The 17,543-nt window shown below is 59.7% G+C and overlaps 1 protein-coding gene across 15 annotated transcripts in view; it reads right to left on the reverse strand.

Annotated features, from left to right (window-relative positions):
• Positions 1 to 17,543, reverse strand: part of SEPTIN9 (septin 9) — a 161,500-nt gene that overhangs the window by 17,691 nt on the left and 126,266 nt on the right. The window contains exon 1 of one of the 15 annotated variants that reach the window (XM_070225938.1): positions 16,002 to 16,337. The exons of 11 other annotated variants lie outside the window; for them this stretch is intronic. Coding sequence is in view for 3 of the 4 variants with exons in the window: in XM_070225929.1 (XP_070082030.1) it covers positions 8,867 to 8,987 (121 nt within the window). In the remaining variant the exon portion in view is untranslated. Of the gene's footprint in view, positions 1 to 7,275; positions 7,324 to 7,455; positions 7,878 to 8,866; positions 9,177 to 16,001; positions 16,338 to 17,543 lie in introns of those variants that run through there. 3 more of the 15 variants (XM_070225929.1, XM_070225930.1, XM_070225931.1) reach the window with 3 other exon arrangements.

Consider the following 17,543-nt stretch of genomic DNA (forward strand, 5'->3'; position numbering starts at 1 on the left):
GCCCCTCCACATGACGGCGGTCAGACCCACGCGCACGGCTGCCCCTCCTGAACAGCCCCCAGGACCTGTGTCCAAACCACGGCCCCCAGTGACCCTTGCCCTGGGCTGAGGCCTCACTCTTTCTCACAGCCTGTCACCTAAATTTTTGTTTCACACACAAACTACATCGGATGCTATTAATAGGAAAGGGAAGTTCTTAACAGAAAAATAAGAGGTTTCACATTTACGTCCAAGATGACTGGACGGACACCTTCGTCAGATAAACAGAGCAAGAGGGAGCCCCAGTTTTTAAAAGTGGAAGACTCACACTCAGAGAAGTTAAGTAACTTACTCAAGGTCACAAAGGACCACCTCCAGCCTCCAGGCCCAGGGAAGCATCACTGCCCACCACACTTCACCCCCCTCCATGTAAGGACGGCCCAAGCGGCCACCCAGGCGGGGGTACCCACACCCTGGCTAACGCCTCCTTTCCAGCCGAATCATTTTCTTTATTGTGGTGACGTATGCATTACGTGAAATTCTGACCATTTCAAGCATGTTCAGTGTTCACTTCAGCGTCCTCGGGTACATTCGCAATGGTGCATGACCATCACCAACATCCATCTCCACATCTTCTCCCTCATCCGCGGCAGGAACTCTGCGCCACTGAACATGCCCCCCGGTCCCCACCTGGCAGCCTCCATTCTACCTCCTGACCGTGAATTCGACGACTCCAGGGAGCTCAGACAAGTGGACTCACACAGCATTTGTCCCTTTGTGTCAGCTGCCTTCACGCAGCCTGATGTCCCCAAGATTGATCCATGATGTAGCAGGTGTCAGACCTTCCTTCCTTTTTAAGGCTGAATGACAGTCCATGGTTTATCCATTTACCCGTCAGTGGACACCTGACTTGTCCCGGCTTTCGGCTGCTGTGGATAACGCTGCTCTGAACCCGGTGTACGAGGATCTCTTTGAGTCCTGGCTTTCAGTTGCTTTGGATACCCAGCCTCATGATCCAGAGAAGCCAGTCGTTCTCAGAAAGGCTGCGGTCTGGACAGTAACCGACACGGTCCTCCAGCCAGAGCCGCTCTGCTGTTCCCCTGCAGCCCTCACGGCGGGGATGGCGCCTTGGGTTCTGGTGCTGGCTCCACGTGGCCCTTGGCGGCCCCTCCACCCTGCCATGCCTGCACCGCCCATCTGGGAAAGGGGCCACGCAGTTCCTGACCCGCCCTCCCTGCTCCTCCCCTGAGAGCCCCTTGAACCAGAGGCTTGCTCAGCGGCATCCCCAACTCCTCACTAGAGTGGCACAGAGCAGCTCCTCGAGAAAGACCTAAAGCATCCACCCACGGAGGAATGGATAAACCCAGCGTGGTGAGTCCACACAACAGCATATTAGGCAGCCATAAGAGGCAGCGAAGTCCTGGCACACGCCACAACATGGATGAACCCTGAGACCACGAGGCTCAGTGAGACAAGCCAGACACAGACGGCCACACAGTGTAGATTCCACTTGGAGATGTCCAGAGCAGGCAAATCCACGGAGACAGAAAGTACACTGGTGGTGGCCAGGGGCAGGGGAGCGGGGAGTGGCTGTTTAACACATATGGGGTTTCCTCTGGGGCAATGAAAATGTTCTGGAACTAGACAGAGATGATGGTTGAACAACACTGTGAACAAATGCCACTGAACTGCACACTCTGAAGGGTTGAACTGCGCGGCACGGGGAGTTTTAGCTCAATAAAGCTGTTGCACTAAGAAAGGAAGGAAGACACTGCCCGTGGAGCTGGGCCCACAAGTGCCCACGGCCGGCTTTACAGCTGGGAGGACAGCGGAGGCCCAGCCAGCACCACCCTCAGGCTGACGTTTAGAGGCGCCTGAGCCCGGGTGCTGCCAGGTGGTGCCCAGGGTCAGCAGGCCCCACATCCCAGCAAGGGCGATTCTGGGGGCGGCAGGCCAGCGGAGGGAACCTTGACGATTTCTCTCTGCAGGCCCCCTTTTTGAGCCCTGGCCCATCTGCCACTCCCTGGTGGGAGAGCCCTCCCCACTCGCAGGTGGGTAGCAGCTGGCCCGGCCTGTGATGGGGGCTGCCCTCTCTCTGCCAGTCTTGGGGCCTGCCCCCTCCTTGCCCAAACGTGCCCGCTGGGCCAGCCTTCTCCCAGGAGCTGGGGGCAGGGCAGGGCTCCACCAGCCCCAACCGGGGACCTCTCTCCGCTGTGCACCTGCACTGGGAGCTGTAATTCACAGCCCCGAGGCAGAGCCATCTGTAGACTTCCGCACCAAGTGAGAAATTGTTGCCCTACCTCAGGGCCTGCCAAGGATGACGGGATCAGATCGCTGTCATCAGATCATGGGCCCAGGGGGGTGGGATGCTCATCTGGCTGGGAAGCAGCCCCCAGAGAGAAGCCAGCTATTGGGTGGGAAACTCTGGGGTGCTCACACTCCATCACAGCCCCAGGCAGCCACGGGAGAGGGCTCGCAAGGCCTGACGTAGAAACCAACATCCAGGGGTCACCCTTCTCTGCCCCCCACCTCTGCTTGTCTTGCTGCCTGTTCTGCATCCCAGGAGTGTCCCCACAAGTTCCATCCTCCCTGAGCATCAGCCTCATCTGCCAAATGCAGAGGCAGCTCTGTCGGGGGAACGGCCTCTGGGCCACTGCCTGACTCTGCTTCCAGCTGGAGAGGGGCAGCCAGTGGTACCTGTCACAGCCAGGCCCACACCCCCAGGACAAAGCTCCCGGGGTTAAACTAATGCCACAGCCCTCATCTTACCCCAGTCCTCCCCATGCCCAGCCCTTAAGCCTGGGGACACTGATGTCATCAGCTGCACGTGCCCAGCTCAATCACCACCCACAGAGGCTGAGCAGAAAGCAAGGCCAATCTGTAGACCCATGACGGGCGCCAAGGTCACCAAGCAGATCCAGGAGGACTCACTCGGTGGGCAGATGTTGGGGCTCCCAGGGCACCTGACCACCAGGTCCTCCTCCCGCCCCAGTCTCCAGGCCTGTCTCCTGGAGAAACTGCCTCTCTAGCCAGCGTCCTCCTCCCACTGAGCAAAGCGTTCCTCCTCTCCATGCCCCCAGTCCAGAGGGTCCCAGCAGCCAGTCTGACTTCACGGTGCAACAGGGCACACAGGAGAGGGCACCGGAGCCACCCTCCAGGACCTCAGGGAAGCCTGCACTGCAGGCTGAGGGGACATCTGCAGACCCCACAGAGCGCCTGAGCCCATGGCCAGACAGCTAATGCTCCCTGTACCTGCAAGGGGGCTTCTTAAAGGTGAGTGAGTCCCCGACGCGGGTACTGCCAGGGGACAGAGAGACCAGGGCAGCTCCTTCCTTCTGTCCCACCTCCCCAGGGGCCTGGTGGCCAGAGTGGCTTGCCCTCACAACTCTCTCGCTGAGCCTGTACTCTGCTCTCCAGCAGCCTCCACAATGCTGTGGCTCGCTTGTACCGTGTGTCTCCCCCAGGAAAGATCAGGAAGCCAGGCATCTCATCACCACGCTCACCCCTGTACTGCCACGTCTAGAGCAGAGCCTGGCACACGGCAAGGCCACCACTAAACGTTTGTTGAATGAATGAATGAATGAGGAAGGAACGATGCTGATCCCAACAGCCAACGTTTACGGGGGCTCCCTGTGCACCTATTCTAAATGCTGTACCCGCACTGACTCAGAAACATCACAACCCTAGAAGGCAGATACTGTCATTCTCCCCACTCCAGATGAGGAAACTGAGGCCCACAGTGCTTTTGTCACTTATGGTCCCAGCGCTGGTGAATGGCAGAGCTAGGACGTGAACGAGGTAAGGTGGCCACAGGCCCTTAAGCCACTTGGAGAGGCTGAAGGAGTGTAGACCCTGAAGGTGCAGATCCTGGGCCAGGCCCCTGAGAAGAGGATCCGGGTTCCATGGCCGGAGAAGGGTGAAGGAAAGTTAAAAAAAATCATCAAAGGCAGGAAACAGATCCAAGAGGAAAAGAGCCGAGTTGCGGCCAGCTGGTCTCCATCTCCGCGCTCCACGCTCCGCTGCAGCAGGGGACCAGCCGGAGAACAGGCTGCGCTCCAGCGGGCGGCGGGCGGGGGACGTCATCTCTGCGGGGCTTTGAAACAAGATCTTTGCCCATCTACTCGGCTCCACTTTTCTTGTGTCCCGTTAACCTACCCGAGCCACGACAAGCTCCTCACGAATGTCACGGGGACTCCCCGTGTCCTTCTAAGGATGGGGACACCGCACATCAATGATGGAATTTTGCAAATTTGTGCAGGCGGGGTGGCGGGGATCAAGGACTGAATTCTGAAAGTGCATGAGGCTCACCTAACTCGATAAGTAACTCCAAATCGAATTACACTTCACACTTTGTCCGGGGCAGGAAGCGTCTGGTCAGGAACCCAGACGCCAGAAACCTGAGATGCTGCCCTCTGGCCTGAACCCCTGCTCAGGAGTGAGCACAGGCCTCGGGGAGAAGGGGCTCTGCGAAGGCAGGCAGCTGCGCTCCCCCAGGATCGCCCCGACAAGGAGGAGCCAGCCCTACGGCAGCGAGGAGGGTGCGGGCGGGAGGAGGGGCCGTGGCTCAAGGTCTCCCACGGCCCCACAAGGCCTGGGAGGGAGGGGCCAACAGCACAGGCCCTCCTTGGCCGAAGCCGTCCTTCACGCAGGGGCCCGAGGCGCCCCAAAGTCGGGGCTTCCCCCCGTTACTGCCCACGAAGACTCCTCCAGCTCTCCCCTTGCCAAATCCTTTAAAGCAATCCCTCCTCCACTGTCCAGGAAGGAATCTCAAGCAGCTCTCCTTTCTGCCAGCACGGTTTCGATTGGCCCAGTGGGTAAAGCCAAATTTGGACGACGTCCAGCCCCCCCCCCCACCCCCGCTTCTGGAAGAGGCCCTCCTCTGTTCCCTCCCTGGCAGCTGCCGGCCCTCCCCTGGCCGGCCTGCCCAGGGCCTCTGGAGACGCCATCCCTGCCCAGGGCAGCTCCCGCCCGCCAGCATCCCACGGCACTTCCTAAAAAGCTGCTCGCGGAGGGATGGGAAGGCCAGGACGGGCCCTCCAGCTTCCTGGGTCGGGTGATTTCTTTTTTATTTCCTTTTCCACCACCCACGCGCCTCGCAGGATCAGAGAAATGTGCCCCCGGAGCCTCCTCCCACCCCAGGGAACCTTCCAGCAGGATGGGCCCCCACCCCAGAGCAAACCCAGAATCCAGCCCGCCCACTGAGTCTGAGGCAGCCGGCCGGCCGGCCAACCACGGAGATTCCGTTAGTTCTTGGCAACGTCTGCAAAGTTAGAAAGAGAAAGAAAAAATCCTCCCCGTGGATGGGTGGAATTTCCTCTTATCAGGGATGTCCCCAAGGGGGTCAGAGCCTCCGCTCCCCCAGCCCCTTCCTATCAGCAGGACTGTCAGCAGATGCACGCCAGAGCTGAGCACGGAGGTGGGGGCACCGATGAAATCATCTGAAAAACATCAAGGAGACAGGGGTCTCTGGGGGGCAGAGGGAGGGGGGCGCAGTCCTGGGCCAGGAGCGAAGGCTGACAAAATGACCCTCGGGGAGGGAGGCCATCTCGCACCCCCGACTTGAGGGTCTTGGGAGGTCGGGGGAGAGGGGTCAGCAGCCCTGGACATTTTGATTTCGTCACCTGTCCATCTGCTGCTCCAGCTCTGCCTGGCAGGAGCTGGAAAGGTGCCGTCATTTTCCCTCCCCACCTCTGGGCCTTGCCACCGGCTCCTTCCCGCTCAGGAGGGCAGGGGGTCTAGAAGCAGTGGGCACAGGGCCTGGGGACCTCCAAAGCCCCGTTCACGGCTCCCTCAGGGTCAACCGCGCCAGCAGCCCCCCTGGACTGTGCCCATCCACCTGCAGGCTGCTCAGAATCCTGCATGTCGGAACCCAAGCTGCTCCCTTCCCTGTGCCACCACCAGCCCCAGCTGTCCCACGGGAGCCACTCAGCTGAGCAGAGGAGCCCAAGAAAGGCCCTGGTGATCTCATGACACACCCTGAGGGGGCTCCAAGTGCAGGACCCACGCCTTCAAACGCGCTCTGAAGCAAAGATGGGGCTGCAGGGGTGGGTGGCCCATCCATGGTGTTTCAGAAACACACACGCAGCCCGCCATCCCAGGCTGTCCCCAGGGAAACGCGTTGTGTTGGACAGCCGCCTGACTCCCCCTCAGGACAGATGCTCCCATCACCCCCGGGACCCTGCCTGGGGGCAACGCTGGCCTCGGGCAGGGCGTACAGACTCCTCCCCGCCGCCACAAGCCCTCCGCCAGAGTGGACCCTGGAGAAGCAGGCCTGCCTGGCCCATCTTCCCGCCTGCACTGCAGCAGGAAGCCTGACTGCCCCTCTGGACTTGACGTTCTGACCAGTCAAGCAGCCAAGCCTCTGAAGACAAAGCGCACAGGGGTCGCCCCTCGTCCAGTCGGAGGGACCAAGGCCCTGGCCACCCGGCCTCTCCTTCCTGGAAGGCTCCCTTCTTGGGGCTGCCATGCCAGCCTCTGCTGATGGTCCTTCCTGCCTCTGGCTGTCGGTCCTCAGCCTCGCTGCTGGCTGCTCTCCCACCTGGTCCCTGGCTGGACCCCGTCCCCGTGACTTTGCCTATCCCCCGGGCATTAAATGTCAACCTCTGTCCAGATTCACACACCAGCGCCAACCTGACAGTGCCCTCGAGTGCATCCTGACTCAGCAGAGACGTCCCAAGGCCCCACCGTGCCAGGCCCTGTGCCCTGTGAAGTCTGGGTGCCTCAGACTGAACACGCCTCGGATCAACCCCGGTCCTCCACCCGTCAGCCCTCTGGAGCAACGGCACATCCACGCCTCCCGTTACACAGGGAGAAACACAGGGGCCAGCCTCCTCCCTCTGCAGCTCCCCAAATCCAATCACCCAGCTCAAAGCCCTGTCGATTCTAACCCAATCTATCTGCAGGCGGGCGCCTTGCCTCCCGTCTCCATGGCTCCCACGTCCAAGCCATCAGCAGCTGCTTCCCCCACAACCCATTCTCCTCAAAGCACCAGGATAGACTGTTTAAAACCCAAATTAATCAGATCCTTCCCCTGCTGGAAACCCTGACTGGTTCCCAGCGCAGCCGGGATAACACAGAATCCTTGGGCTAGGATCCCATTCCACCACAGCTTCGCTGAGTGACCCTGAGCAAGTAACTTAACCTCTCTGTGCCTCAATTTTCCTGTGTGTAAAATGGGATAACAGCAGCACTGGCCTCATACGAGTGCAGTGACGACCAAATGCTTATCAAGCAGAGAGCAGAGCCTGGCAGAGTGAGCACTCCAGGCGTTCGTTCATCACGCGAGCCCGTGCCCACCTCTCCACTTTCGATCCATGCATGGTCGCCCGGCTCCCGTCAGCTTTTCCAACAACACTCCTAGGGCCCTCCCAGCCCAGAACGCTCTCTCCGTGCTGCTCCCGGGGAACTCCCCCTTGTCCTCCCAGGGCCGCCAAGCAGCACAGGTCGCTCTGTTCCTTCCCGCCCGGCCCCACTCACAGCTTGTAATTGCGGGCTTCGTCTTCCTCTGCTGAACGCCCGCCACCGCCATTGGGTGGGAGCTCCACCCCGGGTCCGCCTCGCTCGCGGCTCACAAATCGTACACACCAAGGACCCAGTAAGATGTTGTTGGGTGAATAAATGAATGAATGAATGGTGAGCTCAGGCCCTTTCCACCCACCCCCCTCTCCTCCCAGAGCCTGGCAGGGACCGGCCACCACTCCCCAGTCACCCCAGGGGGCACCTCCCGCCGCGGGCCCTGGGCAAGGCTCCTGAAGAGCTGGCCTGCATCCCTTTCCCACGGGCTCGCAGCGCCGCCGGTGTGTGGTGGCATGTGAATGAGATGTTAACAACTTCCGGTTTCCACCATCCTTCGGGAGCCGCGGAGCACGAGGCCGAAGGATGGATGGACTTCCTGGGCCAGCTCCTGGCCATTCAGGAAACTTTGCTCAGGAAATGGCCGGTGGGGGACGGGACGCCCACTGGGGAGGGGAGGCAGGCGGAGCCTGGCGGCCTGGCTGGCCTGTGGCCCAGCCCCAGTCCCTCCCCCTCCCTCGCCCACCCCCCAGCCTGGGACTCTGTCGGGAGCACAGCAGATGTTAAGACTGGCGATGGCAGTGCTCAGATTAGAACCTCCCTCTCCCCCCCACCGCCAGGCCTGCCTCAGCTCTGTCTACTCTGACGCCTCCACCACACCGCTCCCCAGGCTGCAGCTGACCTGGCCTGTGTGACAGCCAGGAGTGGGTCCCCTACATGGAGGGACCAGGCCACCGGTCACCAGGTGTCCCTGGAAGAAATGCTGCCAAGAGCTAGTATCTGCAAACTGGAGTTTCACAGTCCAAGGATGACTTCTTCCAACGTCAATTAACTTGCCGTCCAGCAGTTAAAGCATAAAACATGACACACCACTGGTCCAAACTTAGGAGTGATGCGGGCAACCAGCAAAGAGAACTTATTAATTGAGACACAATCAGAGGCTCTGTAGACGTCCCCAGGTGTACAAGACCCAGTCTGGGCCCCCAGGAGCTTGGCCATGAAAGACACGAGGGGCCGGGCTGGGCCACCAGAGGCACACGGGCCACCAGAGGTGCACGGACCCCCGAGCTGGCCTGCGCATGAGCACTTTACAGTTTACAAAGCACTCAAATTCACTTTCTTGTATCTGACCCTCGTCTTCGCGTCCTTCCTTAGATCCTGCATTTCCTGCGGTAATTAGCTGCAACTTTTGAAATCAGACCAAACTAACACGCACTCCAGCAAGAACGTGGCCTTACACAAGTTGCGACGAAAGAAAGTTAAACGAGGATCACGCGAGTCCAGGGGGGTCTCCCACACTTGCTGGGCCCCGGCACAGCCTCCCCTACCCACAGGCAGACCCCAACCCTCCCTCGGCACCCTGGGGGTGACCTACTGTGGGATGGAAACCGCCCGATGGATCGTGGCCTTCCGTGCGGACCCTGGAGGGCCCCCGAGGGTGGGAGCCGGTCCCCTCCCAGGCCCCTGCAGCCAGCAGCTCCGGGAAGGAGCCACATTCATATGGTAATTTCTGCCTGCAAACCCACAGAGGCCCCTCCTGCTGCCGGGTGGGAGGGCCTGCGGAGGAGGGAGGGGGCCTGGCCCGGGCCTGACCGCTCGGCCGCTTTCCCGAGCCTGCGCCAAGCCGGCCCTTCCCCGTGCGCTCCAGGCTGCGGCCCTCGGCAGTGGACTCCGGGACGGCCTCCGCTGCTGGGGGGAGCGCACACCCAGATGCGGGCAGGGGCGGGGCCCTCGCGTCTTGAGCCAGCATGGGGGTTTAAATGACAGTGGGCATGTGTTTGTTTTACACTTTACCTTTTGTGTGTGTGATGCACAGGACAGTCAGAAACCCTACAGCACGTTCCTCCCGCAGACCCCGGAGCCCTGCGGCCGCCCTCATCCCCTCCCTGCATCCCAGAGGCAGCTGCTGCACGCCCACCCTCCCCGGAAGGAAACTTCTCCGCGGGGCCCAGGCTGCTGCAGGCAGAGGGGGCACATTCTCTCAGAAAAGAAAAGCTGCTCCCCCCACCCTAGTCCCTCTCTATCTTCCTCCTGGGGGTGGGGCTCCCCAAACCCACCCACTTCCTCCCTCACGCTGCATGCTTCCCCATCTCCCCAAACCTTCCAGTTCCCCTTTCTCACTGGTTTGGGCCCCGTACAGGCAAAGGAAACCCAAAGTCAGTGCCAGGACTCAGCTACAACCCCAAAGGGCCACTGTGTCCAACCCCCATGGGTGAATTCCACGTCACATCGTGTTCTGCTGAGCTCGGCCCTGGACTCACGATGAAACAAAAGGACCCCTGGCAGGCTGCTCAGAGACACAGACACAAGACAAGCTATGGGGGAAAAGTCTGACATGTTCACAGCCACCGAGGGCTGGCACCCCCACCCGGTGCTGGTGAGCCAAATGTCACCACACCACCCGGCAGTTCCCTGAGAGAAATGAAAACACAGGTCCACACCAAACCGTTACCCCAGTGTCCACTGCAACACAATCCACAAGCGCTACAGAGCAGAGACCACCCAACCAACGCCCATCAACTGACGAACAGACAAAATGTGACTTGGCCGTAAAACCGAATACTACACAGCCGTTAAAAGGAACGAAGCATGGACACAGCACAACACAAACAAACCTGGAAAACATGATGCCGAGTGAAAGAAGCCAAACACAAAAGGCCACCTATTGTGTGATTCCACTTATACAAAACATCCAGAATAGGCAAATTTAGAGACACAGAAAGCAGATCAGTGGTTGCCAGGGGCTGGGAGCAGGGAGTCGGGAATGGAGTGACCACTAATGGGTACGGGGTCTCTTCTGGGGAGGGTGAAAATGTTCTGGAATTCGTGGTGATGGTTGCACAACTTTGTGACTATACTAAAAACCACTAAATTGTATCCTTGAAAAGAGTAAATTTTATGGTACATGAATTATACGTCAATAAAGCTATTATTTAAAACAACAAAAAAGCTGGTGAGCTTCCCCGTGAACATGAACAGGGACTGTGTCCTTCCTGTCCACGGCCGGCCACCAGCACTGATCCAGCATCCGGCTTTCACGTGCCCCTCGATTCTGCAGCCCAGTGTTGGGGGAGGGTCCTCAGTCCCTTCTCGACTTGTCCACCCTGCTCCTCACACCATCGATGCCCATAAGGACTCACATTAATCTCAAAAAAGGGCCCTCGATGGCACAGAATGACCAGGAGCAGGCCCCTTTTAAACACAAGGAAGCTGAGAACCTCAACCTGGAAAGAGGTGGAAGTGGCAATAAGAACGCAGTCAGGGGCCGGCCCCATGGCCTAGTGGTTAAGGTCAGCGCACTCCGCTTCAGCAGCCAGGGCTAGCAGGTTGAGATCCCAGGCACGGACCTGCATCACTTCTCAGCCATGCTGTGGCAGGCGTCCCACATATAAAGCAGAGGAAGATGGGCAGGGATGGTAGCTCAGGGCCAATCTTCCTCAGCAACAACAACAAAAAAGCCAATCAGCAACCAGAAAGGTAGAGTGCAGCTCATCTCAGGTCTCTGGGAAGGAAGGAGGAGGGAAAACCTTTGCTTCCCAAGACACCCACTCAGCACTCTACTCCCAGATCAGGGGACACCAGCGGGCCCGTCCTTGTACCTGACCCAGCCCAGCGCAGCCGCAGCAGGACCCAGGCCTGGCTGGCCAGTCAGGTACCCAGAGTTTGGTCCGAGCCTTCCACAAGGCTGGAGGAAATGATCTCAGGAGCCAGCAGCTGCTGGGGGGCGGCCGCCGGACTTCCTGGGCCACCCTCCAGCAGGACCCACCCCAAACCTGTTAGAGGCCCAGGTCCCCTCCCTCCCCCCATCCCAAACCCTAAGGACGGGTGGGAGGAGCCTCCGTGAAAACAAGCCACGACTGCGGGCGGACTCAGTGAAGCCCCATTGTCAGGTGAAGCCCCATTGTCAACGGTGGCCCAGGCCCCAGAGGGAGAGGCCCCCGGGTGGCTCAAGGTTTAACCATAACTCCAGCAGTGGGGCCTCCAAGCGCCGGGACGTTAATGAGCCCTGTACTCCCCAGCTGTCCTTGGACAGCCCCACGAGACCCGGGAGGAGCGAAACCCCAGTGGGGCGTCCCCCCCACCCCGCCCCGCCCCAGAACACTGGGCCAGCCCATGCAGACCAACCTCCCATCCCCGACTCGCCCGTCTCCCCAATGACCCCACAAACTGGCACAGACAGGAGCGTTACCAGGGCTTAACCTGATGGAGAAACCGAGGCACGCTCAGAGATGCCATGGTGCGTCCCTCCGTGCCCCACGCAGTCTGGCCCGCCGGCTCAGTGCAATCCCTGCAGCTCAGGATTGCTGAGCGGATGCCAAAGAAGCATTAGTGGATGAACTTGTGAGGGAGTGAACGGTGGACGGAGGCAGAGGGGGCTGTGAGTGCCCGGGCAGGGTCCCAGGAGCCACCGGGAGATGGGAGCGGGCCACCCGGTTCCACAGTGAGCCCTGGAGGAGGCCGGGAGGCAGTCAAGACGTCTGGGAAGACAGGAAAGGACAGCTGCTGAAACTGTGCCAGGCGAAGCGGAAGCAGGAAGCAGCAACTGCTGAGAGGCGCAGTGTGTGGGTGGTGCTCATGGAGGCGAGCGAGTTGAGGAGCAGCTGCCACATCTGCCCTGCCCCCCCACCGCCACCTGCACATGCGGTAACCCCTCCTCTGCCCCTGGCCGGCGCTCCAGCCCCACTGCCCCCATGCCCACCTCCACAGAGCCCGTGGTCAAGGCCGCTCTCCTCCTCGTCTCGGGAGGAGTTCCGGAGCCCAGAAGTCACATCTCCTACTCCTGAGCTGGGAGGCCTTTCCTGAGTCCCAGCTTCACGGGGACTGTGATGTGCTGCCTTCCTGGGCACATGTACTTACCACCTCTGGAAGCTTCTAGAAGGCCTGTCTCTTGTGTGTGTGTGTGTGTGTGTGTGTGTGTGTGCGTATGTGTGTGTGGGTGTGTGTGTGTCCAGCCAAGGGCTGCCTCCTGGTTGGGACTAACAGGCAGGTAACAGGCAGCACCTCCACCTGTCCGGGTTCCGCGCGGACGTGGTCTGTCTTATTTCCATCCGTTCTCTGACGGCCCGTGGAGTGCTGACGTCTCTTCTTTTTTCAGACAGAGACTGTGGATCAGGAGGCAGGGCAGGAGTCGAGGACCACGAGGCCACTGAGAGGTGCGCAGGGACCCAGGCTCTCGGTTACCCCACGTGTGAAACTGCCTGAACATCTGTCGACCTCACTGAATTCAGAAGCCGGCAGCGAGATCTCTCAGACCTCAGGAAACGCGGGCCTAGCACGAGAGCCACCTGGGCGTGCCAGGGACTGGAGGGGGCTGGCACCCAGGGCTCTGACGCATGGGGGTCCTGTGGCCACACTGCCCCGTCTGCCGCTCTCCCCTTCTCGTCTCCTACAGGAACCCTACAAACCGGGCTCCCACACCCCCGACTTTCTGGCTTCCATCTGGAGCCACCGCCACCCTCAGGGACACCAAGCCTCCCCCAGGACGCTGTGTTCCCTCGGAACCAAACGGCCCCACGTCCTGCCTCCAAGCGTTCTCCACCCACTGGGGCGCCAACAGAGGGCTCCCACAGAACGTGAGGAGGGGCGCATGGGAAGGGCCCTGGCTCCACCGTCGCCACGTGGGCTCTGTGGGCAAGTCGCTGGGCCTGTGGGGCAGGGTGGCCAGGGGCAGAAGTGGCTCAATAGGTCAGCTTAAAAGTCATTTCTCGGGCTGGCCTGGTGGCACAGAGATTAAGTGAGCACATTCCACTTCAGTGGCCCAGGGGGTCACTGGTTCGGATCCCGACTGTGGACATGGCACTGCTTGGCAAGCCACACTGTGGCAGGTGTCCCACATATAAAGTAGAGGAAGATGGGTATGGATGTTAGCTCAGGGCCAGTCTTCCTCAGCTAAAAAAAAAAAGACGAAGATTGGCAGCAGATGTTAGCTCAGGGCTAATCTTCCTCAAAAAAAAAAAAAAAAAAAAACCTTATTTCTTCTCTAATATATTAATTTATTTATAACAAATAAACCTTTTCTTATTCTCTAACAAGAGTTGACTGTTACAGGAGGCACTTTCTCACCAACCTAAACACTTCCGTGCTGACTTCACTGCTCTGCCTCAGTTTCCACGTCTGTCAAATGGGGGCAAACAGTATGCTTTAAAAGGAAGCTCTGGGGAGCCCAGAGAGAGAAGACCGTGGTGGGGGCCGGGTGGCAAGCGGCCAGAGCTCTGAGCATGGGAAACACCCGCTGCACGGGTCCTCACCCCTCGAGGGCAGCAGGGATGACTTACCGGGGATCTCGCTGTTTCCTTACTTTCTAAACAACTAAGTGTGAACCAACAGGAAAACAAAGCCGTGTAAAACTTGTTCTTTTCCCCACGAGGAAAGGTCTGGGAGGATGACATCTTGCCATGAAAACCTTCCAACCCACCATCCGCCTCTCTGCCTCAGTTTCCACCTCTGTCAAGTGGGGAGGGAGGCAGCCCCACCAGCTGGCGACGAAGGCCGCTTAGATGAAATTCCCTGAGATGAAGACCGAGGGCTCAGGCACTGGAGTAGACCCCGCTCAGAAGGACATGCCAATCACGGGCACCCGGCCCGGCAGACTGACTGTGGAGCCACCAGAGTGACGGACAACAGTGCACGTCCACGGAGCGTGCGGTCTGCAAACTGGCCACAGCACCGCCCTCCCTCTGTGCCCTCTCTCCCCACAAAGCCGGCTGCAGGTGAGTGAGGCCAAGAGGCAGGACGCAGCGCCCCACCTGCTCCTGGCGAGGGTGTGACACCCCCTCCACCGGCTCTCTGCGCCCCCACCTGCCCGGTCCGCCCAGCTACAATCAACAGCTACTCAACGGGGCTGCCATCCAACCTGCCATTAGTCTTCAAGGCCACAGCTGACACCCTGGCAACGGGCAGCTTTTCCTCCAGCTCTAGCGGACGAGGAGCAACAGACACACATCCTGTCCTTGCGCCTCTATTACACCCCCAGCACCAGGGCAGGGGCCGGGCCGGGGTCCTCTGGTCCAGATGCCCGCCCTGGGGAGAATGTATTCAAATCATCGAGGAAATGCCCATCTTTGGCACTTTTTCTTAAAAAAAGTCTCCGGGAGAGTGCGCGTAAAGACGGCAGGAGGCAGGGCTATTCTCATAAGCCTGCCTCGAGCCAGTCCTATAGAAACCACAGAGCATTTGGATAGAAGGCGAGAGGCTGCGGTCCCACCACGCTGACTGTGCGTTCACTCAAACATTAACCGAGCAAGCACCTGTGACGTCCAGGCCCGGGTACAGAGATCAATAACACGCAATCCCTACACGGGTCCACAGCCTAGTCAGTGAAAGAGAGAGACAGACGGGACACAAAGGTCCCCACCGGCAAGCTTCCTCCAGGCAGGAGGGTAAACTCACTTTCCTGCTCCAGGCAAGGGAAATCTTATCTGCTCTCCCATGTCAGAGGCCCTGGTGACAGACACTTGGAACAAGGCCTGGGAGATAAGATAAGAGATAAGGATCTGGGAGGCAGGAGGTCCAGGCACATTCCACCGGGACACCAGCAAGGACACTCTTCTGATGACCGCTGGAATGACAGCACCAGTGGGCACTCAGTCAGTGCCTGGCACTCACAGAGCAGGACAGGGGCTGGCAGGGCCTGGGGGGCCACGGGCCCCAGAAGGGGGAGTTGCACACCAGGCTGGAACAATGGAACAGAGCTACAGGCACCTGAAGGCCACGCGGAGGCCAGTGTCGGCCACTCAACCCCAACCTGGAGCTGGGGTTCCACAGGCAGGCTTGGGTGTTCAAGAGCCGAGGGTGACCTCAACCCCAGCTTCAGGAGAACGACAAACTTGGGGGCACTGCTGCCATGATCCAGCTACTGAACCCAAATTAAAGCATTTAAAAATCGCATTTAGGGTGGAACAGCCAGGAAGAGGGGAGAGAGTAGATGGGTCCATCTTCATCTTTCAGGCCCTTTGCACTGAGCTGCAGCCCCCAAAACCAAGGCCCAGGCCCTCCCCCTGGAAACCAGCTGGGGTGAAGCAGCTCCTGTGAGCTGATCATTCACTCTGCTCTGCAGGCGGGAATGGTGGGCCCAGATGAGGGCACACAGCAGCTCAGGCCCCTGCAGAAAGTCGGAGCCAGAACTGGGAACTGCTGGCTTGATCCACCTCTCAGGATCAAGCTGTCTCTTCCTCCGCCCCCCAGAGCCTGGCAAGGCCTCATGGTTCCCAGTGGTGATAAAAAAGAAGAGAAAGAGGGGCGGTGAGAATGAGCCCCACCCACCCACCCACACCCCAGGGAGGGGCCAAGGCCAGCAGCTGGCCCACCCACTGCTCTGCCAGCCCTGGAACAAGGCTCCTAAGGAGCCGCTGGGAGCGGGGCAGGCTGGAGGTCCCAGGCCTGTAATTGGGCCTGTGCCTTCACGGGGTTCCCAGCCTACTCCTCACAGGACAGGCTCGCCCGCCACCCTCGGAAGCGTTCCCGGGCAGGCCTCAGAAGGCTCCAGCGAGCTCCCGAGAACAGGTCCCTACCTGTTCAAGGAACCAGGTTGGCGTTCAATAAACAAATCAAAGCACAGCGCTGGAAGGCAGAAGCCTGGGAACGGAGCCCCGGCCAAGGGCTATGATTTCTGCAGGGAGCATCTTCCCCAAGACCCCCCGCTGTGGGAAGCTGGGCTCCCCCAGGATCATCAGCCCCCGTGTATCCAAACCCACGTCTTTCCAAAGCCCAGCTGCCATCAATGGCCAAAACTAAGGTGGAGGGAGGCAAGGAGACGGAGCAACAGGTGTGGAAGGCTGCCCGTCACCGCAGACGCCCCCATCCGGGGCCGTGGGGTGGACAGCAAGCATCTGTCCTCCCTCTCATGCATTAAAATAGTCATTCTTCCGGAACCCGTGGCCAATGAGAAAGGGAAGGAGCCCAGAACCGTGGGGGTGGTATGCTCAAGACTGAAATGTGCAGGGGGGGATGGGACGACGGAAGCTCATAGGTGGTTCCTAAAACAGCCGGGAGATCTCTGACCCTGCAGGAAGCCCAGCACTGCTCCAGGCTGGTGGGTGGCTCTCCTAAGGACAGGGTCTTCCCCTTCTGGTGAGTGGGTTTCAGCCCCTAGGAAACTGCCTCGCCCTGTGAAGCGGCCTATCTGACAAGAGCAGCTCAGGCCTGAGTGACACAACAGGAAGTGGGGAGAGTATGGCGCCCGGGGAAGCGGGCGGGGGTGGGGACGTAAGTCAGCCCGGAGACTCCAGTTGCCCAACGGGGACAGGGCTTCTGGGGCGAAAGCCCTTGTGAGCCCCATCCTCGTGGTCCAGGGCCGTGGGCCTGGCACTCAGAACAACCCCACAGGCCCCAACAAGGACTGTCTTTGACTTGGGCTGGTGGGACCCACGGCAACAGCCTTGTGACTGCCCCCTCCCATCAGAACAGGACTGTCTCCTCCATGTTGGAATGTCCCACGCCCCCCAGCACAGGAGGTCCTCCCCACTCGCCAGCTGAAGCGGCCACCACCCCTGCCACAGTGCCAGCCACGAGGAGCAGGGTCTGACACAAGCCACAGATGCCAAAGTGCTGTAGGTGCCACAACACGGAAAAGATCGGGGGCAGTGGGGACACCAAGGAGGGGTATGCAACAACACAGATTTTCAGAGGCGGATGTTGAAAGACGTCGGCTGCAAAAGGGGCCTCCTTCCACAGCCACGTCCCAGCCCAAAACAGAGGCCAGCGGAGAGAAGCAAGGGTCCCGCCTTTCCAAGGAGGCCTCCCAAGGAGGCCAAGTGGCTAAACCTACGCTTCTTCCTACTTCCTGAAAAGGAGCCCCCTGGGTTGGGGGCCGGGAGAGGGGGGGCAAAGAGAAAGCACATTTATGCAAACATCCAAGGAGGCCCGTTACATTTCAAGGCAAAGCTACAAGGAATAAGGGGGAAACTACACCTAATTATAAGGAATTGGAAGAGAACAGGGCCTTTCTCTCCCTCCTCCCTAACAGGTTTTTCCACGCAGGATCCAAATGGAAATCCAACCAGGGTGCCGTCCTCAAGGCCAGAAACCCACTGTGTGTGCGGCCTGCTGCCGGC

The sequence above is a fragment of the Equus caballus genome, chromosome 11 (assembly GCF_041296265.1).
Source record: "Equus caballus isolate H_3958 breed thoroughbred chromosome 11, TB-T2T, whole genome shotgun sequence".
Lineage (NCBI taxonomy): Eukaryota > Metazoa > Chordata > Mammalia > Perissodactyla > Equidae > Equus > Equus caballus.